This window comes from Dermacentor andersoni, chromosome 8 (assembly GCF_023375885.2).
Source record: "Dermacentor andersoni chromosome 8, qqDerAnde1_hic_scaffold, whole genome shotgun sequence".
Classification (NCBI taxonomy): Eukaryota; Metazoa; Arthropoda; class Arachnida; order Ixodida; family Ixodidae; genus Dermacentor; species Dermacentor andersoni.
In genome coordinates, this window is record NC_092821.1 from 113,152,526 (window position 1) to 113,179,436 (window position 26,911).

Below are 26,911 nucleotides of genomic sequence, written 5' to 3' on the forward strand. Positions count from 1 at the left end.
CTTCGGAGCCTCTCGCTTGCCTTTGTCATCTGTTTGGCGTTGCTCTTTCGGTGTCGACCACGGCTGGATGTGCGATACGCTTTCGAAGACACGACGAGAAGTTATTTGCACCGCCCCTGCCGGCTTTCTAAGTACACCTTTTGCAGGCTACGCTGTCAATTGGAGGAGACTCGGGTGCAAGCGTACCAGTGGTCATTCCACGCAGAGGAAGGAATTGCGCGCTGCGGTGCATCGCCACCGGCCTGCAGGTCTGTCGGAAGTGAAGCAGTCATCGGAATGGCCTAGATCTCGATTGCCAACGCTGTCCACGAACTTGCTCTCGCAACTGTGTTGGTCGGTAGAAGGACTGGGTCAGCTTTCCCGCGACCTCCGCTTCAAAGCCTGAGCCAAGGAGATATTTGCATGGTGAGCTCGACTTCCCAGTGCTTTCGCCCAGCGTGAGTAGCTCGCAGACCGCCCTTGAGCAGTCAGAACGGTTCTACCCGGGCTGCCTGAGCGCTTCCTTCGTTCAGCTGATAAAACAGCAGAGTCAGGACAGGAAAATATTGTGGAGGTCTCCCCCCCCCCTCAATTGTCTGCCCTTGTTTCTCAAGTTCGGGAGTGCCGCAATTTCGTCCATCATTTCACGGCACAGTGCGCACCGTCAGCATCACGCTCTTCCGTTTTACTTCGCGCAGGCAATGCAATGCCCGTATACTGTAATGTTCGATTTCATGTTCCGTTGCTTCTATCACGCGAATCACCGTAGGGCAGATCGCAGCGATAGCGCGGCGACGAGTGATTCATGTCCGAGCCGGTGACCAAGGGCGAAAAGAGAAGGAAAATTTATATAATCGGTTAGTAAAGGCGGCCCTGAGAACCAGTTGACGGCTTTTGTTGCCCTCGCTACTTAGGAAGTGCTGGCAGTGCGTTCCTGTTGCGTGCATCGTGCGAGCTTGCGGATGCAGACGACATAGCGCTGCGCTGTGCCAACTCATTTACGCTTGCGATACCGCATGTCGCTGAAAACGAAAAAAAAAAATTGGCATTAATAAATTACTTCAAGCATTGCGCTAACGCCCGGCACCGCGCGTTTATGCTTTAGAACTTGCGAGAGAATGTATATTTAAAATTTTATAAATAACTACCAAGCAGAAACAGTTCCTGGATTACCTCATCATTTGATGACATACACTTCGGAGGCGGCATGCCCTCTCGTGTATCGGTCGCGTCCTCCCTTTCTTATACGTCCGGCTTAGGAGTGGCCCATTTAGTGACATATGTGGCGAAGTGAACGGTTCGCTTTCCGAAGCGTTATAGGATTTTACCCATATGGGCTGTATTCTCGACACGCATTGCGTCTGCACGGCCGTTACTATCCGCCATGTTGACTCGCTCATCGGCTCTCGAGAGGTCACGTGCCTTGAGCTTTGAGCTGGGAAACGGAAGTTTCGCAAAATGCAATTATGCGTTTCATATAGATGAAGAACCATGACGTGGAGCTGCAAATTCTATCGACTAATACTTTTTTCTGTCCCTTGGCAGCTAAATTGCGACGTTAGCACTTCCAAAAGAAAGTGAGCGGCAGCGTGCAGAAGCTAGTGTAATGCATCTGTAATATCGCGAATATCTGGTGTTGGTCCATGATAGTCGCCACTTCAGCTTGCTGATTGGCTGAAGGAATGTGCCCTGAGGAGCACCACAGGAGGGGGCCGTATCGTAAACGTCAAGTCGACATGGCGTGTCGTTGCGCTGTTCGCCATTGATGAGATTTTCCGCCATAATATGTGGTGCGACAAGCCGCGCGAATTATGCTAATGAGCAGCCATAAGCAATCGCGGCCGACAGGAATGCGTATCGCCGCATTTTCGCCGTCCGTCGTTTGGGTCCGTAAAAATATTTTGTTCATAACGCGTGCTCATAGTATTGGCATCGGTGCCGGGTTGTGTGGGCATTTGTGTTTTGGGCTACCATTTTTTTTAAACACATTTATTTGAAATAATATTGGCTGAACATTGCGAACCTTCTGTGACGTTTTCCACTTTTCCCTGCTGTGTTTGTACTGTAATCAAGACTAATGGCTTTTCGCATCATCAGAAGTTGTGACAATGGCGGATCTTTAATTTACGCAAAGAAATGTGCGCAAGGCGGCGTCTTGAGGTTTCCTGACGCGGTGCGACTGCAACCTGCCGAGTAAACAAGAGATGGCAGCGCCGGCGCTTGCGTCGCTCAAGCGGATACCTCTGGCACGCGCAACGCTGTCGGTGATATTCGGCCGTTTCTCAGCCTGTTGTGTCGGGCTTAGTCACCTGCGTTTTGCAAGATAGCGATAACGAGGCCTAGAACGTGCGCTCATCGCCACTGGTAGGTCGCGTACGTTGTCTCAAGGGAGAGCACAAGCGCATTCGCGCCTACATACGATGACTCATTCCGTTTGCCGGGCACACGCAGCCTAGCTAACGAAGCAGACGACGCCTTGTACGCAGCAGACAACGGAAGCGAGAAGCGTTTTAGACGGAATAATCGTCCCCTTTGAGCTAGCTGCTTCATTTCTTTTACTGAGTAGGGCAACTTTAATTATATCGAGAACGTTAGGTTCACTGCCTTCATTTCAGTTTCTCAGGCAAAACGTAATGTTTGCGTCCCGTTACGCAAGCAAAATAGGGCCACCAGTGCCATTTTGTACGTGTCGCGCCTGAAGAAACCTGGGGAGTGTCTAGAATAGAGCCCCATGTTGAATTTCTTTCTCTGTGGCCATGGCCGCAGCAGCATCCATAGCTGCAGCCGTAGCCATAGCCGCAGCCACTTCATCGGGAAACATATAGGCCACCTGCCAGAATCGGTGGACCTCCTTAACTCTGCCATGAAACAACTCGCGTGTCCACTCTTGTCATTTACTGTGTTTATGCTGAAGTACGTGCATACCTCTGCGTGCCTTTCAGGTTATATTCAGAGGTGCTTGGAGTGGCCGAGGTGTACACCGCGTGACGAAATGACCATCCGATTTTGTCGCAATTTTCTTATTTATTTCGTGCAGGCTACTTGCGGTACAAAAAACTGCTGCACTTGTAGCATTGTATGCTTGGTACGGGCGTGCGTATTATGAATAACTCGAACGTTCAGAACACTCCACGGAATGGCATCATCGGCACAGTGCTGTATCAAGGGCATGCGACACAACAGCAAAGTGCCTGACGTTTCGACGTCAAGGTTGCTCTCGCGCCCATTTAGTGGTATTCTGTGCGTGTCGATTTTCCCGCGTAATTTTCCTGGTATACATTAGGCATTCCATTAAAAAGTTTTATCATGTCGTCTGTGAGGCACCACCGTTCGTTAAAGCTCACATCAAAGCGTTTTCTACAACTGAACGTTAAAGTTAGGATTTGTAGTAAACATCACAGTAAATTTAGTTGGAAGCTTTATTTCGGGCATTAACAATAAGCATCATTCAAACCGTTTTGTCTCTTTCATCTGATGGATTATCTCTTTTCTTCTGCGAAGAAAGCAATAAACTTACACTATCTCGCGGACTTCTTATGCTTGCTAAATCTATAACATATATAAACGTCATTTTAAGAAGTAATTACCACAGTTATAATACCAATGACGCATAGACATACATTACTATGAGTTATGCATTATTCGGCATTTACCATTCTACATCTGACTGCACTGACGACAGACGGTGCCAATTCGAGTAGCGTGCAGTAGCAGGCCAAATACGCACTTCACTCTGGCCGACTTCTAGACCTTCCTTGTAATAAAATACTCTCGCTATCTCTATCTGCTTTGCAGCGCTGTTTTCTACAAAATTTCTCAATAAAACAACCGACGCTATAACTAAATATTCTCACTGCCGCAAACGCGTCGTGTTAAGCACACCATTCCTTTCATAAAGTGAATAGGTTTCTTCAGGCGTCCGTCTCTTCGCCAACGTTGAGGATCTAAATTGATGGTTTCGGCGCATTTTTCTGTTTCTTATCCCAAGGTACGTCCCCGTAACTCAATCACATATATTAGGCACCGTTCGGAAGCAAACCGTGACTCCATAGTCAGCGTGAAACGGATCCGTCTTGCTTGTTTCTCATCTTGTCGAGTTCGCATTTCACATATCTAACTCGCTGTTAACAGGGTACTAATTAACTCACAATTAATCGGGAGTTTCGCGACAAGAACGCGCCTCAAATACAAAGCGGTGACACGTGCACGTCACGAAGGGCGCGCAAACGGGACATTAAAGACCCCGCGGCACCTATAGGTTGCTTTCGGCACTTTTTATCGCTAGTTTCTCAATATTCTCCACAGACTTCACAGTGACGCCTTAGCGAATGGATAAGATAATTAAAACTTGCCAAATGAAAGCTATTTATGCATGCATACTAGCAAGATGAAATGAATAGCGTGTACCACGCCTATATAATACAGCGGGCGCCGTTCACGTGAAGTCCTCGATTATCTTCTAATTCTTGACGACATTTATTCGGTATAGCTAGTACAATTTCCCTATCAGAAGCACTCCACGACGCGTTCTCGACCTACCACTGACGAAGCAGGCGCCCGTAACAAGCTCTTATCACAGCCGTCGCCTGCACACCCCGCAAGGTATTGAGAGCGTCTCTTATCTGTGCTTTTGTTATAAAAAAAAACGAAAGGGTAATATGGCCTACAAAGCACCGCCAGCATACTGGATGTTTCTGGACCGACAGAGCGTGCTTGCCTGCACGAGGAAGTTTCGGGCTCAACCGGCCAGCAACTGCGGCAAGTACGCGAAAGAATAGTACCGAGTATACATATCACTTCGGCTAGAGCTGCCAAACTCTTGTTTTTGTCGGGCCGCAAATGGATACGGCAAGCCCGGCTGCCCTGGCAACGACGGCTGCTGTGCTTTCGAGCGCTGTCGCCGTCGCCTTCGTGCTTCTACTCAGGTGAGAAAGATGAGATAACTTCTTCTTCGACACTAAGTGGACTGTTGTCTAGCTTTCTTTCCTCGACAAGGATCGCGTATCGCCATAATGATCGCCCCGTCGTCAACTTTGAACAGCGCGTTACGAACGCGGCACAAGCAAATGAAACGAAGAGAACGCAAGGAGAGGAAAAGCAGGGAGGTCAACCAGACGAGCGTCCGGTTTGCACAGAGAGAGAGAGAGAGAGAGAGAAAAAGGAAAGGCTGGGAAGTTAACCGGAGGAGAGTTTCCGGTTTCCGCAAAACGCGCAATACATACACGACGTTTAAGCAAAGCGCCATGTGTTGTGCTGCGGACGGGGACAAAATATTGCAGGATCTGCATGCGAGTGCGTGCCGAACTGCGATTCTTGCGCCCTTTAATGAAGCAAGCACGCCCTGTCGAGACATGGCATTGCGTATGCGTGCCCTTCGATGCTCGTTTGACTGCCCCAACGTCAATTTCTCGCCAGCGCGCTCTCAGAATCACGATGATTGCGGTCGATTACGCTAACGAAGCGGTGTCTCTCCGGATGACAATGAAAAAAGAAATTTTAGACCGAGTGGTCTTCGGGATGTCGGCACGCATCGCAACCTAAAACGAAGTGAACGAGTGGGGAGAGATTCTGAGAGAGAGCAAGGCGATGCGAAGGACCCTAGTCGTTGTTGTTTACAACCTTGCGAAGGAAAACAGGCTGTCGAAAAGCAATTCCGTACTTTTTATTAATATTTTTCCGGCCGTTCTGCATCGAGCCATCAGACACGCTGCCTAATGGCAACGTATGTTGTTTGTATAGAACATACAGTCGCGGCCACTGCTATCGAGAACACGCGAGCCGTGGCATCGCTCCGCGGAGAGCCTCACTACCGGCGCCTCATGAAGTACTGCGGCGCATGCGCAATCGAAGCGAAAGGCGAAAAAAACCAGCGAGTCATGGGAGAAGGAAACTGAGGAGAGGCCCTACCCCCTCCACGCGCTAGGAGAAAAGAGCGGAGGAAATGACGTAGTAGGTTTTCCTTTTTTTTTTGCTATTTTTCTATTTCTTTGCTGTAGCGGCCAAACCTTTCGGGCCACAATGGCAGCTTTGTTATTGTTCTGTGCGCTCACACGTGTTGCTCCCTAGGTTTCGTACTGTGGCAAAGGCGCCGTGCGGGCAGGTTTGCGTTGGTCTCCGTGTTTTGTGGCGCTGCGTTATCTGGACCGTGCTCTATCGGATGTTGCTCCGGCCAGGTGGGACAGGAGGAACTAAAGTTCGGGAAATGAACGCGCATGCAACGCTGTACGCAATGTACCGAGGCACGGCAATGGCAACGGACGAAGGAATATCCGCGGGAAATTTTGCCCTCTTTGGCGGAATCATGCTAACGTGCTAACGATTGTTATATATTGCTGCGGAGCGCGCGCGTCCGTGCAGCCCGGTTGCGCGCAGCGCGGCGTGGTTTCGCGAGAAATGTAAACAAGAGAGGAGAGCTGGCCCAATAGGCGGAGCAACGACATGAGCAACGCCAACTTCCGGCTTCACTTTAGCTTCACAAAGAGTGACGTCAGGGCCTCGCCTGAGTTTCCTTCCTCCGTGCAGCGAGTCGTCTGCTGTGGTGAGTCGTTCTCCAAGGCTTCACGAGGCGCCGGGGGTGGCGCTGCGCGGAACGATGCCAGAGCTCCCGTGTTCCCGCTAGCTGTCGCCGCGCTTGTACATTTAACGTCGTGCGTGAGGGAAGAAAGGCGAGCGCTGGCGCATAGCCAAACGCACTTGTTTCATGGCGCCTGGTAGGGACCTCTGCCGACTGTAAAGTTGGCGCGGCTGAGCAACTCGTCGTGGCATCGATTCCCTGCCGCAATTCCTTGTCTCACTCCTGCGCAGTTGAACGTAACAAACTAGCGCGCTTAATTTTGGTTGCGTAGTAGAAAATAAAGCCGCGTCATCGAAATTAAACCGGAAACTACCTCGAGCTGTCCCCTTTTCATACGAATGAAAATAAGGGATGTCTGGTCACACATAATGATGAAATCTACCCTAAGTAATAGTGGTGATAATAATAGAAAATATGCTTTATTAAATCGAAAACGGCACAGGTTCGGAAAATACAGCGCCAAGTTGCACAGTCTTGATCCTGCAATCTCTCGTGATTGTATTGCACTAAGTGGTATACAGACGAACATAAGAAACGTACCTCCAGCAACTAGCCTCGTTAATTGCTTTACTAGTGCCCCGCAACCTTTGTTAAAGATGCACATTTAAAAAAAATTATATTTCAGAAATAGAGGTAACATTGTTACCTTTACACAATCGAATTTCTCGTAAAGGCGCAGGATAATTTGTCAACCCTTACAAAAATGTCTACCAGCATATTTCTAGACTGTCTTTCGTCTATCCTTACTAGAACCTACGAACAGTTAACAGAAGTCGTATGAACGGTATTTGGGCTTCCTAACAACCCCCTAGTAACACCCTTGAATCGACTGGCTACCAACATTATTTTGAATCATATTCATAGGCTTTCTGTCAACTACCTATACTAACTGTCTAGAAACAGTTTTCTTTAGGCTTCCTATTACCGTTCATTAAATTGAAGTATGTTCATGCGCTGTCTGTCAACATCGTACTAACGGTCTAGAAACACTTTTCTTTAGGCATCTTATAACATTCATTCAATTGAAGCATGTTCACACATTATCTGTAAATATTCCATTCACAATTTACTAGCGCTTTGTTGAGACACCTTAGTAACATTGTGCCAACAACTGGACACCTACATTGAATAGAAGCGTGTTTGAAAACTTTGTCAACATCCTACCAGCATTCTAGAAACAGTCTCTTAGGGCTCATCATAACTTCGAACTTTATTTCAAACTCCTGCCAACACTTTCTCTTTAGAAATTCTAGAAACATTAACCAGAATCGATCACAGTGTTTGAATAAAAACGTTTTCAACGCTGCTTACGAATATATACTAACCTGCAAATTTATAGCTTTAAATCACCCGGTATACCACCCTATAATGCTCGGTGCCACAACTGTTCATTTAATTTTGTGGGCCCCAATAACGTCACGCTCCTCACGGATGTTTATGCGATCTTAGTGGAGCATTCATAAATTATAAGCTCTTGATGCTCTGTACAGCCGACGCCACAGCGTGTGAAAGGAGCTACAGTAAATGAAGGTGTGACAAATTGGAAACGTTGCGATGTTTGCATCATTTAATACATTCAGTCAGTCAAACTTGGGAACAGCAGAAATGAGACTATAGTTATGCGAAACTGCTTGAGCACTCTGGGAGTTAGTGACAGTTGCACTTTAGCTATAATGGATACGTTTCTTTTTGTGAGCTTGCTGCTGTGCGATTCTGGGCGTTGTATCCTGAAAGCAAAAGGAAGTGAGTAGCAGTTAGCTGCGTGTTACTGTCTGATAACCAGATGTGTGCTTTAAAGAAGTAAGATAAAAAAGAAACGCACTATGATTTAAGCTCGCAGGCGTCAAACTATGTGCTTCATATTTCCCTACCTCTTATCCTGTACAGCCTGAGTAGGAAAGACAAAGAATGAGTTGATAATCAAGCATGATTTACCACAAATTAAGTCATCGCGACCGCTGTGAAAGCGTAGTACTTGTACGCTTCGTGTTTATAGAAACTTCAAGCGAACCGCATGACGCGGCGTAGTTGAAGTATGTAAGAAAATTGCTCTTCAAACATTTCACGTCGTTACAGTTCGCGCTTGTACTAACCTGCCAAAATGCGGCATAGAAAGCTGAAATCAATATCAGAATAATATCAAAATAATATGTTCATCAAAGATGAAGCAAAAGAACATACCTTTTATTGTAATTTGGAGACAGACAAAACTTCGGCGCAGTGCTGTCTTGAGGGTCAGCTGTTCGCTACCTGTGCAGCCTAAAACGCGGACAGTGCCGATACTAAATCACAATCACTGCCACACGACACTGCATCGTAGCTGGCTGAGAAGTCGCAGAAACGTTCACACCACGGAACGAAGAAAATGTCTTGGGCTTCGCAAGCACGGTGCCGGTAGACTTGTATCGATGACTCAGCCACAACAGAGCATAAGCATAAAGAGCATCAAAAATAGCTAGGTTGCTGGTACAACACACGGCCAAACAGGACCAAACATCGCTACGACCGTACTACACCGGCGTCGCAAAAGAACTAATATCGATGGCAGTGGTCTCCTTCTTTGCCTCGACTCGGACCACTGTCAAATTTGTGCGCATGTGCGAGGGAGGCATGTGAAATTCTTTCCATCCGCCCACTTCGCCTTGACCACCACCGAACTGTCACACCTGTCACAGCTGTCACCTCTCGGTGACAGGCCTTTGTGTCACAGGGTCATTGTGTGCGCATCTCCTTCTGGTGGACTACACCTAAAGGGAGTAATGTACTTTATGGCCGAGGTTGAAAAAGAGCCTGACAAGACAGCCGGCTTAATTTTGTTGTGCAGTGAGGGGCTGTAAGTTTTATTTTTTTCGAGACAGTTATTGTTCTGAAAAGAGACTTTTTCTACAAATTAATAAATATTGAAAAATAAGATCATATAGGGTAAATTGTGTGGTTACTCTATTTTGCACAAAAACAGCTTTTAGCACTTGCCGCTTTCAAAGACAAAAATTTGTCTCATGGCGCCCAGCGCAAGATAATGCTGAAAGCTATTGTAGTAGTATTTTTATAACTAAATAGATGTCCAAAGCGTTGCGGCTATGACGTTGCCGGTTTTTTGGGTGCCCGAAGCACGTCAAAAGCATGAGCTTTGATATCCTGGCTCGTGGTAAGGCGTCATGCCATAATTACTAATGCCGCAAGGTCACCACAAAACCTTATCGAAGCTCACAACTTTGTCGCCGTGTTATAAAGCGAAAGCACTGAATATTAGGAGTGCATAATTATCGCTTTTCGATCTATTTTCTCACAGCAAGCAACCAAAACCATAAGGCAGATCAATTGACATAGTTACTTTGCCTTCGCTTTGGTGCGACATCCTATTAGTTTCCTTTAATATGGAGAAGCCGTCGGTACGAGGCAGCGACGAAAGCGTGCGAATAGGGACTCGAACAAAGCTACATTTTTCTATATACAGTAAGGATATAATTTCATGCTTTTTTCACAGAAAGGTGACACTTGCAAAGAGTTCAGCTTTTCTTTGTCTTCGACCTGTGCGCTTTCTGAGGTCGACGATGGCTCTCACTCAGCAGCAGCAGCTGTATTTTGCAGCCTTTTGATGTTTGAGCGGCAACGTTCCGGCGCCCAAATACTCCGAGTTTCGGCTCTTTTTCTTCTCTGCGTATATATGTTCCAGCTTAGGCGCACGTACTATTTATATCGCGGAGTGCACCGACTTGATTATCTCGTTGCAAAGCTGATTGGTTGCCTTGCAATAGCAGTGCGTGGTAAGGGCCGAATTACGCTCGAGCCGCACGCCACACCACCCACCTGCCCGCACGCAAGTGGTCGGGTGAAATTTTGCAGATTTCGCAGACTGGTACACATATTTTGGCTAACACTGCATGTGCGAGCCCAGTGTATGCTAAAATTTGTAAACCAGTGTGCGAAATTTGCAGTGTTCCGCACGACCGCACGCGTGCGGGCAAGCAGGCGGTGTCACAGCTCAAGCGTAAATCGACCTTTATTTAACCAGCCCCAAGGCCGGCGTAAAGGTGTGTAACAGGTGTGCGGCCTGCACAGTACTTCACCATCACACCGGTCAGGTGGTGCAGCGCAAGCAAATTCTCTCGAAGTGTGCTGACGTCACCGCACGCTCACGTAGTTCAGTAGAACCTTTAAAAATATTAGTTCTAACAGTTTGCGAACACATTTCTTTAAGCATTTCAGTAGCACTCCGTCAACGATTCGCCACCGACTTGGATTGAAACTGTGATTTAAAACAAGGAGCTCGATCCCTGAGTTTGTCATATATCGAAATTTATATCTAGACTTTCCAGACTAGATATCTTTCGGCAAACAGTACGAGCTATGGACGTACTGAGGATACATGTCCGTCAGAAAAAGAATATTTTGATGATGTATATTAAAACATTCTTTACACAAAAGTAACGAGCCTTTTGATGGAGTACAAAAGTTTTTATTTAGACAAAATCTAGAAAAAATGTTAACGGTGTCCCTGATATATTCTCTACACAAAAGTAAGTATATAGGAAGCTCTTTACGGTGTATGAAAAATGTTCTTTATACAAAAGTAAAAAGGAAGTGTTTTAACGGTTTATTTAAATTATTCTTTATACAAAGGTAAGACGGAAGTCTTTTAACGGTGTATTTAATATATTGTTTATACAAAAGCAAGGTGGAAGTCTTTTAATGGTGTATTTAAAATATTCTTCATACATAAGTAAGAACGCAGACTTTTAACGGTGTATTTAATATATTATTTACACAAAAGTAAGAAAGTATTTTGACAGTGTATCAACAAATGTTACTAGAATGTGAACGTAAATTGATTGTTAGTAACGTAAATAGAAAGTTGCTAGAAGTTCTAAATAATGTTCATGACATTTTTGTGAGGGTTATGTAACGTCGGCAACGACTTCGCCGTACATCCACTTTGACAGGGTGGAGTGGAGGTGGATTGTTGTTTGAAAACAGCGGTTGACATGTACTTTTGTTAAAGAATGTCGGCAAAATATTAAAACTTAATGAAATGACAGAGCGAAACAAACGCACGCCTCCCTACTCTACTCGCGTACATGAATAGTGCCTCACATATTACGTTTTAGGACAAACTGCAGGTGCAAATGATTGGTTGCAACCTTCATGAAATATTAACACGCTGATAAGTGATAGCAATCTAATTCTTTTGTGAGACTTTCCAGATGCATGATATCTTTTTCTCTTGAAAATACTTAGTGCGCTTCATATGTATATATGAATTTGGGCTAATATGGTTTATTCTCTTCTGGTCTAAGACTGTTTTTTGAATGAAATAAGTAAAACCATTTTCACTTACTTGATTGCCAAATTGTAGCAAATCTTCATTTTATTCCTTCGGTTTCTTAACTATGTGCTCGCTTTGGTAGTGTTTATGAGCAATTGTTCTTTCAATGTGTATTTAGTTGCAGCCCGCCTGTGCAAGGCATTATTAATTTAATTATTGCATCTTTTTTCCATTACAATTTTTGTTTGTAACACGCTGCTTATGCCCATGTCCCCAGGTAGAGGACTTTATCAAGTTAGCCACATTTCCGTATCCATATGTTTGTTGAGAAAAAAAATAAACAGTTGGCGACTAGTTTAACTGTATTCATGAACCGGCGTTGCTTTTGTTTCGTTTCTGAATGAAATAAGTAAAGCCGTTTTCAGTTACTTGATTGCCGAATTGAAGCAAATCTTCATTTTATTCCTTCGGTTTCTTAACTATGTGCTCGGTTTGTAATGTTTATGAGCAATTGTTTTTTCAATGTGCATTTAGTTGCAGCCCACCTGTGCAATGCATTATTAATTTAATTATTGCATCTTTTTTCCTTTACAACTTGTTTTTCTTTGTCCCATGCTGCTTATGTCCATTTCATAAGGTAAATGACTTTTCCAAGTTGGCCACCTTTTCGTATCGATATGTTTGTTGAAAAAAAAGTCAACATCAGGCGACTAGTTTAACTGTATTCCTTAACCTATATTGCTTTTGTTTCGTTGTGGTTTGTTTTGCAGTTAAGGCAGGAATATCACCAGCTCAGAGTTCACACTGCTACTCTGTCCAATGCTCTCAAATATATCGCCTTAGTTTGTTTTATGTTTCATCAATTTTCAGATGGCGGCGAAGAACTTTTGATTTCTTCCGAGGGACTGGCATCTCAGGTCCACCACCGAGCATATTCTCGGGCCATTTCTACCAATTCTGGCAGGAGGTACGGTGCTTAAGGTTACTTACGCTGATAATGACGATGTTTATAAAAACATGAACATTTCATCGCTCAAGTGAATAGCGCCCTTATTTTATGACGTTTTTCTAGGAGCACTCCAGCGCTCGCTGGGTACAGAACTCGTTTAAGTAAGGCCAATAAGTTTTCCAAATGACGCGAAGAATATAAACGAATGTGCGATTTAGCGATTTAGCGATTGGCCAGGCCTTAAAGAAATAAGAAATATTATTCAGTTGCTACTCCAAGAAGAGTCTACTAACGTCATCACAAGGTTTGTACGAACACAACAAAATTCCTGCGATGATTTTTGTAAGTGGAAGAAATTTGTCTTCAGGATAGGTTGTTTCACGCGAAGGTGAAGTGAAAAGTAAAGTAATGCTAGATGACACCGGTTAGCTTTACTCGCTTTTGTTTAGGCCTTTCTTCAAATGCCTATCTCGGTTCTGCCCTCTCAGTGCTTTCCTCATAGTGACCCAGCCGACGTTGTTAATGGCTTTCATCGATAAGCACATATAATAAGACAACATCGCGTGAATGATATGCACCATAAATGCTGCCTCGCTGACAATGCTGACAATGACAATGACAATGCTGCTTCGGTGAGGTCTTCCTGTCCAGACCACCAGCAAGCAAATGTATTCCTGTGACACCCCTCACAAAAATTCTCACAAAAATTGCGTTGCGTTCTATTAATACATTATTCTAATTATTCTAATACATTCTATTATAATACATTCCGTAGTCTCTATATTGAAATGAAATTGAACGCTATGGATCGTTTCTGCAACAGACCTGCCAAAAGTAGTGCTCAGAACGCAAGCAGCATGATTAAGTTTATCATTGAACAGAGTGCAGTACGTCCTCTTCAAGCTGGCAAGAAACACCCATGACCCTTATTGCTTCCGATCAGATCCGCCTTAATATATGTGCAGGCTGTAATATCAGAATAAAAGCAGCACTGGTAGAGTTACAGGCCTCATTTGACGATTAAAGGCCGGCCGGGTCATTTGTGACACGTAAATGGCACGCTTGCATTGCTGACTACGCCGCACGCGTTCTCCAATATAGGGAGGCAGAATGATAGCATTCCATTGAGTTGTTCAATGTGTAATAGGAGTTCTTTCGCTTGCCAGTACGGGCGCGGTACCTAGTTATCCGGTAAGAGACATATCTGCTGTTAATACATGTGGCTGCATTTAAGTATTGATGCGAAAGTGTCAATTGGCCCATTGAGCGAAAAAGCCGGCGTTTGTCTTCTGTAGCAGCAAAAAAACTCACCGCCCCTTCCAGTACATGAAGATGGTCGAACAGAGAAGAAGCCGTGTTAGCTAAACCGAGTGTTAGTTACACCGAGTGTACTTCCGACGCTGACGATGTGTTTTCGCGTCTCGGTCTCGCACTTCGGGATAGGCCTCCCGAAGCTGCCGTTTATATTCGGCATCTCTGACGTGCAGCTCGTGGCCAGCTTACGAGGACGAGTCCGTCGACAAGCCATCTCTCGCTTATGCTCGTGGTGGGCAGCCTGTTCCTCAGGAGTACGCACTACCCGTGGTCTTCCCATAGTTGTAGATGGGATAGAATGTGCGGAACAACGAATACAAAGCTCCGTATGTTGAGCGCAAGGCCCACCATGCACTGGGAATGCGGGCGCTGCCATCGTCCTGGCGAATGGTCAGATTGGCTTGACGATTGACGTGGCTTCCGGCACTTCTTGCAGGCGCCAGAAATGCTCGATAAGTGCCGGCATACGCGCGCTCATAGTATCCCGCTTCAATCGCTGGGCGCTGTTCGTTGGCCGCAAGCTCCCAGCATAACATTTCTTTCTTTCCCGGCAGGGAGGAATCAATGGTCGATAAATTCGATGGCCGTACTGGCTCGATCGCCGAAACTGCACCGCGTGACAGCCGCTTAAGATTTGCGTATGAGGTACCATTCTCACATGGGGAAGCGGGTCACTCCAATCCCTTTCCCCCTGCTGAGCTCTGCGTTTCTTCTCCCACTAGGTCACGCGGCCCGTCTTTAGCGAAGTCCGACAACGACGACGCAGGGTCCGCATAAACAGCTTCGCTGTAAAACCTGCGCCTAAACTCGCATTGCCCTTGGCTGCGACGCCGCGACACGAGTTGCGTCTCCACGGAGCAGGGCGGGCGAAAGGGGTGATGATAGTGATAGTGATCTAAAGAAAGGAAATGCGAAAGGGAACACCTCCTGCAACGTTAGCGCTCCAGGTGTTGCGTGAGGGGAGAAGCCATCGCAGCGAGGCGTCACCCGATGGGCATCGCCGCGTCGGTGACATGCGGCGCTGGCACTGCAGGCTGCTCCTGCTACATGCTGGCTCGGGCCGCACGTGCCGCTGTGGTACATTGCTCGCACCGCAAAACAAGGTAAACTGGTAGCGAAGTTTCCATATAAGGTAAACTGGTAGCCAAGCTTCCATAGAAGGCCACATGTCAAGAAAATGGCGGCTCGTTGCAACAGTCGCCATCGACGTATCGTAGGGACAACTAACAGCAAGCAAAAAAAAAAAAAAATTAAAAGTGACATCACAACTGGAAAAGGCAGTGACGTCACAATTTTATGCTGCTTGATGCGAATGTTTGAATTTCCTTAGCGTCCAGCATTTCGAGCGCTACGCTAAATTTATTTTTCTTTTGAGGCTGAGGAAAGCTTGCGACTCGCCTCGGCTGAAATGTCAGCGTGTCCTTTAACTATAGGAGTGGCGTATGTCTTAATGTGAACACAATTAGGCAGTTATTGACGGCAGTTGCTCCAGTAGCTTCCCTAGGAAAGTTAGCGAATACGGTAAATGACACTGCCACAGAGGCTTCAAAAGCAACTTAACTTTTATTCGTCTAGAATAATGCAACCAATATAATTGACCCAACAAAACATGTTTGAATGCATGCATAGTACTATGGCGAGCAGACAGTCGTAATGTATAGCAACTTATGCGGATCCTTTTCACGGAAACATTCGTAATTCCTTGCGACGCCATCTGTTCATATGCAACAGTTATCAGACTAGACAACATTGCCCCACATTATCATTTAGGTAACGTTCGACTTACTAATTCCTCTGCCCGTCTGAACTCGGAGCGTGTGTTACGGAGAGTAAACGAACATAGCGCGAGGCTTTTTCGCATCGTCACAACGAGGCAAGCGCGTAGGATACGGCAGCGTGAACTTGAACATTAACAAAAAACCTGCACCCACACGTTTCGCCAATGAATGCCGTGCGCTAGGCTACGCAAAATTGAAATCAGAGCGCACGCCACGCTTCGAACAAACACGTAAGGAAATAAAAAAACTCGGATGAAACCACCGCGTTCAAGTGTCCAACGCCATTCCGCATGACACAGTAGCTTGCTTACACAGCCTTGCCAAGCCTTGCGTCACATTCACTGGTTAGAACGGGTCACCAAGGACGAACTAATGAATTGAGAAATAGAAAAAAATTACATTTGTTGTTTTAGCACAGCAAAAATACTTGAAACGGAATATTTACTCGTACGACAGCATTCTGATTTTTAAAAATTTCAAACGCTTCTATTTTTGCATAGGTTTTCTAGTTTCAGTGCTTGCCTCAAGACAATGCGCCCAACAATGATCTCAAGACAATGTGCCCAACAATGATGAATAAAGAAGTTTAATAATCCTGCATAACTTATGGTATATATCATTGATAAGCAATTTGCATAACTCCATGTGTGTCTCCATGTGTGCGCGTTCCCTTTTTTTTAATTTTTTTATTTCCTTTTTTTATTTTTTTTATCTATCATCTTTCCAACCCCTATCCTCCATCCCCAGTGTAGGGTAGCAAACCGGAGACTCATATCTGATTAACCTCCCTGCCTTTCCTCTTCATTGTCTCTCTCTCTCTTGCATAACTACACAAGGCACACGTATAGCATAACCATTAGCTAACCAAAGCATATCCATAAGTGAAACCGTAAGCATAACCATAGGCTAAATCATAAAGCATAACCATAAGCTAAACTATAAGCATCACCGAACCTTTTCGCTTCGAGATATCCAGGCTTAACATTAGCTAATCCCCAGCCAATTTTTTTTCTTTCAATGCTTCGCATTCGAACGAAACCGACATTCCATTTTTATTTGCGTAATTCTCTTATTTTAACTCTCGCCTTGTTTCGGTACTCATCCTGAGCTTCAATTCCATAGCTACAGCTATATATTTATTGGTGTTCGCCTAAAGGATAGAAAGGAAGTACCAAATACCTATACAGTTAATCTCCATGTTACAGCAATCTAGGGGTGCAATAAACATATCGAGCCTAATTCGGCAGGACATCCGGAGCAAGATTGATGGCTATTCAAGGTAACATATTACAAATGCGTACAAATATTTGGCTCTATGGATGCAATGAAGTAGACTATAGTTGTTAATGAAGCTGTCGAAAATTACTTGCCTGATTCATGGACGCAATGGCATAGAGCATTGTCATTAATGAAGTTCAAACTGTCCAAAATTACTTGCCTGATTCACTACGTCTGTCAAGTTGCAAGGTCATCCTTACAGATATGTAAGCATTAAAAGAAACAGCCATGCCCAACTTCGATGCCATCTGCTTAAGTATAGCTAAAAATTTGAAGGACGCTTAAGCTTCGCCTTTAGGAGTGGAAAGCGATACCATTCAAAGATCCCTGGGTGCTTCTCACGCTTCCCGGGAACTGCAGCTTATGTGATAGTAGTGTTTACCGGGAAACGCTGGCAGCGAACGCTATGCACGGAGGCGGGCGTTGTGGTAGAAACGCGGGCTCTTGCGGGGGCCGCGATGCAGCGCAGCCGAGCGCCAGTTGGAGTTATTGCAAGGAACCGGGTGCGCAGCTCCGTGGCTTCCGAGACACCCACACGTCGGCACGCGCAAATGGCCGACGTCGCGGCCGGTCTGTGGATTGCAGAAACGCTCAAAAGGGGCTTTCTTTGAGTTTTCGTCTAGCAGAATTACGTTTTCTCATACAGTCACATTACAATCCGAGAGCTATCGTGCCTGTAGGTTGTGTGCAGGTCGTATTTTATGACTTTACCACGTGTATTAGCTTGAGAAATGCAATTTATTTGTAAATTCCTTGCGTCGCATGGGTGGCCTGGGTATGGGTGATTCGAAAATCTTTTTTTTTTTTCCGAAACGACTTCTCCCGGCGGACGCGGACGTAGGACGCCAACGCCGGATTTTCTACCGCAAGGGCTTCTTAATGCTATCGCGGTAAAGCCGTCGCCACGCACCGTGTACTGTTTGTGAGAGCGAAAGCGTGTGAGGGTGCGCCTTTTAACGCGGTTCAATCTCGATTGCACGATGGAGGAACGAGGCGCGGTTGGATTTTTACAATTGCTAGTAGGTGGAGCTGGGCGTTGCGTTTCTCACTGCCACCTTGCGACGCTAAACCGCGCCCCGCAACTTCTGCCGGTATGCCTAGGGACAAACGCATACAACACGCGCTAAGAAACTCCTCCTTAGTGCCTAGGCGGAGTCCTATATTCTAGGAGCAAAAGACCTCACATTTCCTCTCTCGACTCTCTCCTACCAGTGAGTGAAGTCCGGCCGTGGCTGGCGCTGCACTTGTCAGTGTAATAGGGCGCCAGCCGTTTCTCTGAGACCGGCACATCCGTATCTTGCCGTTCTACACGGTTTACCCCGACGTATATCGTGCCGACGCCTGCCCGTCCGGCGGGCAGACCTCCACTCTAGCAGACATGCTCCGGGAGTGCGGGTCGGGATACCCCAAGTTCAGGAAGGAGGAGTGGGACTCGCGTTTGCGTAGCCCCGCTCTAGACAAGCAAATCCTGGCTGTCCGGCGTGCCCGTGAACAGGTCGGTACGCTAGACCTGCCAGTCCCGACGTGGGACTAGCCGGGTGCTCGACGAGTTCGCGTCCTCGGCGGAACCCCAATAAAATCCTTTGACTCATTTGTCAGCCTTGCCATTCTCGCTGCCGCACGCACGGAACGCCTTTCGAACATTATTGCCATCGAAATTTGGCGCGATACAAATGTCGTGTCCCGCTTACGGCTGCACCTCCCGTAACCATCCCAGCAGGGCAATGCGGATTTTCCTATTTCCGTCGGTAAAACGGGATCGACAGCGCCGTGAAGCCTGGATTAGGGCGGCACTTTGTGACAGGTATATATAGGCATATGCAGTTTACCTCTCTGTTTTTGTCATTACTGACTCATACGAATAATCTCGACGAAGACGCAAATGTATGTTTGAGCTAGCCAAACAAACGATCTTTGAGCTCGCGTGGCCTGGTTGCGAAGTGTTTTTTTTTTTCCTATCGTCTCTGTGCATCCGTCGCTAGAACGCCGTCATTTCGCAACTTCACACCGTGCACACTATCAGCTTTATAAACGCTCAGTGAATTCTCGTGATGTCTGCGTAGTTATCTGTCGGAGCCAAGGTCATGTGCACTGGCGGGCTGACGTGGGAAACAGCGTGCATTGTGAATGTAGCTGATAGTGTTAGTTAGCAATCATTGCTAGTTGTCGTTTCGTCACTTTTGTCGGTACCAACTAAAGTAATATTTCCTTGCAGAAGTCCTTTAGTTTATTGAATCGAGATGTAGTACGGTATGTACTAAGGCTCATTTTCCTGTGCGGCATCTTCTGGAGTCGAGTGGTGCATCTTACTGTGTACCTGACACATTCCAGGCCTGCCTTCGCTATCGCCCAGACATCTGGACTTCATAGTGACACGTGTACTTGTATTTTTTGGGTGACCGCTCTTCACTGTCGAACAAATACTATCGCTCAGCGAGGGACGCGCTCGCATGTATACATGTACCCGCATGTAAGTTTCTCGAATGTTATCGATCGTTCTATCCGCTGTCTCTCGTCGCCGAACCTTGTGTAATCTGATTGCATGTATGCGCGACGCGAATGGTGTAGAACTTTCTGGAAGACACGCGGGAACCAGCGATGACTATCGAACCTTCGATGGCTCGTGCATAAAAGCTGACGCACTTGACCCGCTGACCAGTTTTCGGCTATGGCCGACTGTCTTCGCCGCTATCGTCGTGCTTTAAGTGTAACCTGTTTTTGTGGACACAGGTACGGTCAATAAAAGTTAGTTTTGTCATTCGCAGTATTGCTACTGTGTTCTTTGCCTTCACTACTACGTGACGATACTGACGTTGTTTGTGTACAGTCGCAATCTTTTTGAGCGTGAACACGGGAGCGCGTGGCTATCGATACTACCACCGCAGATAAGCGGCGCTTCACAATATCTGTGCGCATGCGCGGCGACAGTAGCTTCCCTTCGCGCGCATCGCGTCATCGGAGCGCTCGCTTTTCGTCTGCTGACTTTTTTTGCTTCCTCAGCGGTGACCGAATTATCACTGTAAGCAAAATCGAGATGTTTCCAGTTTAAATGGTGCGTTCATCATTCTTAGCGTTACGCGAATTACCTAGAAATCGTTACGTAGTTTTTTCTCCCGGCTGCTCTTATGCGGCCCCATACATTTTCGCAGATGTTCATGGCAGCGCCCTTGGCAGGCCAGCAGAGCAGATGGACCTCACGAGTTTCTAGGTGTTCTTTCACAATTTTCGCAGTGTGGTCCGGCGCAAGTTCATGTTGGAACACAAAACCATCTTGGAAATCGGCGTGGGCGTAAGCAAGGAGCACGTTGTCCAAGATTTCACTCCAGTAGCGCTGCGAAGTAAGAGTACCCTCGATGCGATGTAGAGGCCCGAGACCATGTCTTGACACCGCGCCCCATACGTTCGCGCAGGTGGGTCCGCTCGTCGCGACTCCCCGCAGATTGGCTGGCGCGTAACTGCATGGAAATTATATTAAATTCAGTTCTTCACACAAAATAAAGTCCGTTCGGAAAATTTTATTGCCGTGTCCCTCTTGCACGTCACAGGCGCACGCAATGGTTTTGACGTGTTGAAAAAGTCGACTCGTCCAAGAAGATTACTCGGCCCCAGTCATCGGAAGTCCACAAGGCGCGAGCTTCGGCAAATTGCAGTCGTGACACCTTGTTCGAAGCAGTGAGAACGGGCTTTTGTGCAGGCACATAACTTCGCAATCCAGCACTCCTGAGACATCGCCGTATGGTAACAACAGAAGCGTCCACATGGAGCAGCTCACGCTCTTCCCTTGCGGACTCAAAGGGATTCTCCACTACTGCAGCTACCATATGCGCGTCTTCTTCATCTGTCGTGGCCCTTGCCCGACGCCTATGTGAGGCGTCAGAAAAGCGGCCTTCCTTCCTGAATGTTTGGATGATCCTATTGACACTCTTCAGTGGCTTCTGCGCCAATGTGCCAATGGAGCGCTGAGAATATCCCTTCAGCGAAGGTTTTACTATTTTCCACCTCTTGTCTTCAGGAACACGGGCCATGCTGAGGTTGCTCTGATCAATGCGGTAATGTGAACGAAGGTATACCTTCCTCGAACACAGGGATGGTCACTGTTACGCCCACAAGTATAGTACGCATGCGTCGCAAAAGCTTAGCTACATACCAACAATGATCTTGGGAACGTCGGCAAAAAATAACATAGCTCCAAATTTATTCATACATCGTATGGAATGTAAATTCAAGTTCAACATTGTTACCGCTGTTGAAGCGTACGGCTCCCTTGTCGCGGTGCGAGCGTATGGCAGACGACACGCGCGTGCTTGCGTGACGCAATGCGCGCGAAAATAGAATTCACACACGCCAGACGCACAGCGCATGCGCACTGCTTCTCGGTGCCGCGGCTAAACTGCGCTGGCAGTACGGAAAGCTACGCGCTCCCGTGTTCACCCGCAAAAAGATCGCGAATGTACATGCACCAGTTCAAAACAAAATGAAAGGACCCGGTCGACCGCTATGTTCGTACCGCGATGCGTTCTAAGAGATAGGTGCCCCACAACCAAGGGGTATCAGCGATATTGGTCATTCTGACCAATCTGCGTAGTGCCCGTAGCTTCGTATGCGCTGTGCTCTCGACGTTTCGTTCGTGTGGAAGCGAGTGATGCTTGAATGTGAATTCCATTGCTGCTGCCGCGATCCCCCAGTGTAGAAATTTAACGTGACAGCGCGTTAGGGAGCCCGTATCGCCGAAAATCCGGTGTGGGGGCCGGCGTCCCGTGTCCGGCGTTGGACGTCTGACGAAGGTTCCGCATCGCCCTCCCAAATTCTCGTGTACCGCGTGTTATGTGAACGCCTCTACAAAGAAGACCACTACTACGAATATGCCCGTACAACAGAGGAATACAGACGACCCCGAATGCTAATTTGTTGCTTTATACCGAGCGCCGCGTAGCGGTGCCACCACGAAGCAGGGGTACGCATAGGAAGCGCCTCCATGCAGGAGAGTCCGGATTCCACCATAGTTGTAGTACACCTGCCCTCTCCTGCTTTCAACCGACGGGGTGAGCTCCTCTGAACCGACGACTGACGACATTGCGGAGGCCACCAAGGGCTAGATGGGAGTCGACGAATGCAGCGGTGGTGACGAGCCTGCAGGCTAGCCAATCATTTTATGACGAGGCAAGCACTCGAGGCTAGGCAGATGGAACTTGCGTCACTTCCGGCTTTTTTTGCCGCCGTGCCTGCTGCAAACCTCGCTGCCATAGCGTCTCCTGCAGTCGCACATTCCGCCGGACTAAATGTGAAGAAAAAGGTATTACCGACTTATTTCCCGAGGATCTCTTGAATTCATGCTAAATAAATATTATCTTCTACCGGCATGCTAAACCGTCGTTGTAGCGAAGCGGTACGGTGCGCGATCTTTATACCGCAGTCACCTCTGTACTACGAAGTGTTTCGGAGATTCCAAGCCCTTTGTTACAAAAAGGCGTTTCATTATGCAGTTATTAGAGCGCAGCCCTTTGGCGTCCGTTCCTGGGTTTCGCGTCGTCGTCGGCGTTGTTGTCGGCCTCGTAACCAGCTCCGCCCCCCTTTCATCCCCCCAGCGCTAGCAGCGACCGACTGATACCACTGGATGCCGCTGACGCCGCTAGAGAGTCAAGATAACGTGACTGCATAGAACACCGTCGCCGCCATGCAGAAAGAGGAGGAAAGGGTCCCCCCTCCCCTGTTCTTGTGTGGCGGATAGGGTGCTCTTCAGTTGCCGACGCGCCGGTTATTTCACGTAGGCCCCGGCACGTCGACGAATACGTGACCACCTTCCCACGGCTAGACCTGCTTCTTAGCGCTGCGGAAGCGAGGGTATCATATTGTTTGTGTCGGCATCGGCGGCGTTGTCCCTGAAACCAACTCCGCAGCTGGGGTTGACTCACTATCGGCGTCAGCGGCATCAGTCAGTCGCTGCTATCTCTTCCCTCCTCCCTTTATCGTGTTGTCCGCTTGCTGCGCGCGCTTCTGCCCCCATCGTTTGCCGCTGGGTGTACACGCCGCCCCCCTCCCCCCTCTTCCTGCGAGTCTCCGGTTGTCAAAGCGCCGGCTCGAACTTAATTCCTTTCTTCGCTCCTCCTCCAATGCAACCCCTGTGCGGTGGCAATCAGAGAGCCAGATCGGTGGCGGCGGATCTGTATATGTGCACCGCCCGAGCCGAAATTGCCGCTGCCGTTCGCCCTGTGCGGTGGCAATCAGAGAGCCAGATCGGTGGCGGCTTGACATAAAGACAAACAGCAATTTCCTAACACTTATGCGGGAGAACATCCCGTTCCTCTCGCTCGTAACGCGTCCCACGGCTGTGACAACCTCGCGAGGCACTTGTATAGATCTCGTCTTTGAGAATCAAGCATTGGTGTACCAAGTCGAACATATATCAGTCTATTTCTCCGACCACAAAGCTTCCTTCATGACTGTCAAGAACTGTTAGTGGAGTCTTTGTTAAAGGAATACGTGTGAAAAATAAAAAAAAAATTCTGTGATAGCGCATACATGTGTTGCTCGATTTCTTTGCCTCAATCTATCGAAAAGGTGAAACAGCTTATTTGCTGCGCTCAAATTTCGCATTAGGAAGTAACGTAATCGTCGGTAATTTTTTTCTTCCACGTAGTGCCTGTGGCTAACAATTAAGTTGCGCCTTATGCTCTGACCCTGCGGTTGAATTTTTTACTCAAAGCTGCGAAGTTATTCACCCTGCAGTAGATGAATGTACAGATGGGGAAATTCACCTCAAAACTAGACGTTTAAAGGCACATTGAAAGATATAATTAAGACAACCTAGATCAATAGATTACTCATGCATCATCATTTTCTGTGTGCCAACATATCAATTTCTAAAGAGAGAGAGAAGTAATTAATAAAGGGAAAATCAGACATCCACCCGCTCGTAGCAATTGCTACAAAGGAAACCCTTACGGGTTCTTCGAAAGGAAAGCCTCAGAGTTGAAGGAAAATTCGTCCTGGTCCGGGACTCGAACCCGGGACCACCGCCTTTCCGGGGCAGCCACTCTACCATCTGAGCTAACCAGTCGGCTAGCAGATGGCAGCTGCCGCCGAAGGTACCTCTGCTCCTCCTCAATATGAACCGCCCGCGATAAAAGCGTTTGCGTTGACGTGGTCTCCACGTGACCTCCCTCTATGCCACTCTTTGTGAATCAGCTTGTACTGACGTCACGTGAGATGTAGCATAGTCCACAAGAGGTGGCACCACTCCGATTTCTAATTTTTATTAATTTTCACGCTTCCAAATGCACTTTCATTGCTGTTAATAACGAATTCGTTACTACAGAGGTCTGATATTTCAATCGAGCTTGACTTATCATTTTTCTTTAGGGTCTCTTTAACGACTAACTGTAAACTGCGCTAGGGGTCGTCCTATTACCTTGACATTTTCTCAGTGGAGTCTTGAATGACTTGGAATAACAAGATGCGACTGTGTTGTAAACTTGAGACATTTCTCATAATTCGGAACTGAACGAAATAATTTGTAAGTTTATTAACTTTCTCATGTTTTTGGAAACATGCAAAACAAATTTTGCTCTAACTAAAATCCTCTTCTTACCTTCAAGAACACCGTGGAAGTTATCGATGAGTGGCTCAAGAAATACGGTGACATCTACGGGTAAGTGAACGTCTCAATTTAAGTTACTCTTTCTTATCCACGGGCACAATGGGCCATACAAATGTCCAACAAGTTTGTGCGGAAAATACTCATTTTCCTAGCCTGTTATTGCGAGGAAGCTTGCCTGATACACAGTAATTGTGAAGGCAATAAATGTGAAATGATGGAATAATCAGTGCTCTCTGGACGCCTGGCTGATCTGCTGGGTGGTAAAAACACTTTACACCATTTCAGGTACTGCGTTTGGAAGGTACGTTAATTTTTCAGAAATATTTCACACTCTCCCATAACTTTACACAAGCAGAGGAGCGTGGCCTTCGCAACATACGAGAGTAGTCTAGCATTTCAGAGATCAGACGAGGACTCTAAGAGAACCGTCAATGTGGACTCTCTTACAAAATCATCAAGAGTTCTAAACTATAGGCTTAATGTTTACCACCTCCCTTGTTAATGCTATGAACTAAGCAAGATGTATTTTAGTTATTCAAAGTAACAACTAGCGACATTCATCTGTCCTGGCAAGCTTTCACCGCAATTGTAGTCGCAATCATTTTATCCAATTTCATTCTCACCACATTACATCAGTATTCTTTTAGGCCTTACATGGAATTTGCAAAAAACGGATACGCTTGTGTGACCGCTCTTGCGATAAGAACACTAAAACTCCCACTACTCCTCACTTTTTATTTTTTTGCTGCTACATCAATCGCATCAGAACCTCTAATTCTTCATTCTGTTCTTGGGCTCTTCTATATAAAAAATGTCATCTCTTATTTCTCTGAAAGTAAGAATGATTGTGCCAATGGTTTCGTTGTAGTGAAAATGATTGATTTAATTATGCTTTATTTCATAGATTTGGGTCGATTTCATTATGGAAGGATCATACCTGCTGCACAAGAACTGCAAACCTATATCTCCGTGCGAATAAAATGATTTCTGCAGTGTAAATTTCCCATTTGTGAGACTATTTCGTATATCTGTTTCACCTGTAATCTCAAAAGCTGACAATGGCAGCACTGGAAGCTGGTTTAAGCATTCGTAAAGGTATCCTTTTTTTTTTCATGCCACTTCAGTTCAAACGCTCTCCAGAGCTTTTTCTGAGTGCGGTGTACTTCCCAGCTGATATTCGCTTTCTTTTCGGGTCTTTCAAAAACTTGCCTGTCTCTTTGACGTCATCGCAGGATCTTCAATGGCGATGCCCCTTTTGTCATGGTGAAAGACATTGAACTTTTGAGGCGTGTGTTTGTCAGCGATTTCGGTCAATTCGTGGACAGGGGGGTGAGTACACTTAAGACTGCTTTCACGCTTCGCCACCATTCTAAAGTGAACAAGGTTGTGCAATAATTAGCATAACGCGCAATTGTTATCAAAGCTTTTCTCGTGCGTTGAACTGTGGTAGAACAAAGCAACACAGCCTTCAGCCTATATCTCCACAACAGGACGTATTCAACTAAGTAAAGTAACGCATTTGCATTATTGCCCTCAACAAGGCACGACCCTTGGGGGAAACGCGGGAAACGGGATGAGCAGTTCAAGTGATTAGGACAAGCGTTCTTATCAAAACCATGACTCCAGGTTGAGGCTTCCCTTGTTCTGATTAATTATTCTCCATCTTCTTGAGGCCCCAGTGTCATGTTTCACTTTCATTAACTGTGCTACGCAACATCGGCTTTAAGAAGCCACTGTCGACGGTGAACCAGAAAAGGCCTTCTGCAGGAGTTCATGTAAAGCTTACTTTTGTCGTAGCAAGATGAAAACTTATAACGGATTTAGTGGCATTGGCGAAAATAAAACCTAATCCTATTACATCAACTACACATTGTGCACTATTCTGTGTTGTTGTATTCACATTCAGATCCGGGAAGTAAAAACACTCACTTTCCTGCTGAAAACAAAAAACGGAAAGAATCGCATAAGCTAGGCATCTCAACTATGAATTTCCTGAAGGTTGCCTTCTGAAATGAGCTATCTGACTTTAATTTTAAGTCATTTTTATTGTGGCGTGCGCTGGCTTTCTTGCCGGCACAGTTAGCGTAAGGCACCAGAATCGAGTATCTGTACTGCTATGCCATTGTCGACAAACACTCGTTACAGTTCTGGCTCGTGCACTCCACGAACGCTTTGT

The 26,911-nt window shown here is 46.5% G+C and overlaps 1 protein-coding gene across 2 annotated transcripts in view; it reads left to right on the forward strand.

Annotated features, from left to right (window-relative positions):
• The first annotated feature begins 4,648 nt into the window (after positions 1–4,648).
• The window catches only part of LOC126529208 (cytochrome P450 3A24-like), a 54,078-nt gene continuing 31,815 nt past the window's right edge, over positions 4,649–26,911 (forward strand). The window contains exons 1-4 of one of the 2 annotated variants that reach the window (XM_050176805.3): positions 4,649–4,904; positions 12,690–12,786; positions 24,734–24,786; positions 25,968–26,064. In XM_050176805.3, the coding sequence (XP_050032762.1) occupies positions 4,819–4,904; positions 12,690–12,786; positions 24,734–24,786; positions 25,968–26,064 (333 nt within the window). In that variant the 5' untranslated portion in view covers positions 4,649–4,818. The remainder of the gene's footprint in view (positions 4,905–12,689; positions 12,787–24,733; positions 24,787–25,967; positions 26,065–26,911) is intronic. The other variant, XM_072289845.1, reaches the window with a different exon arrangement.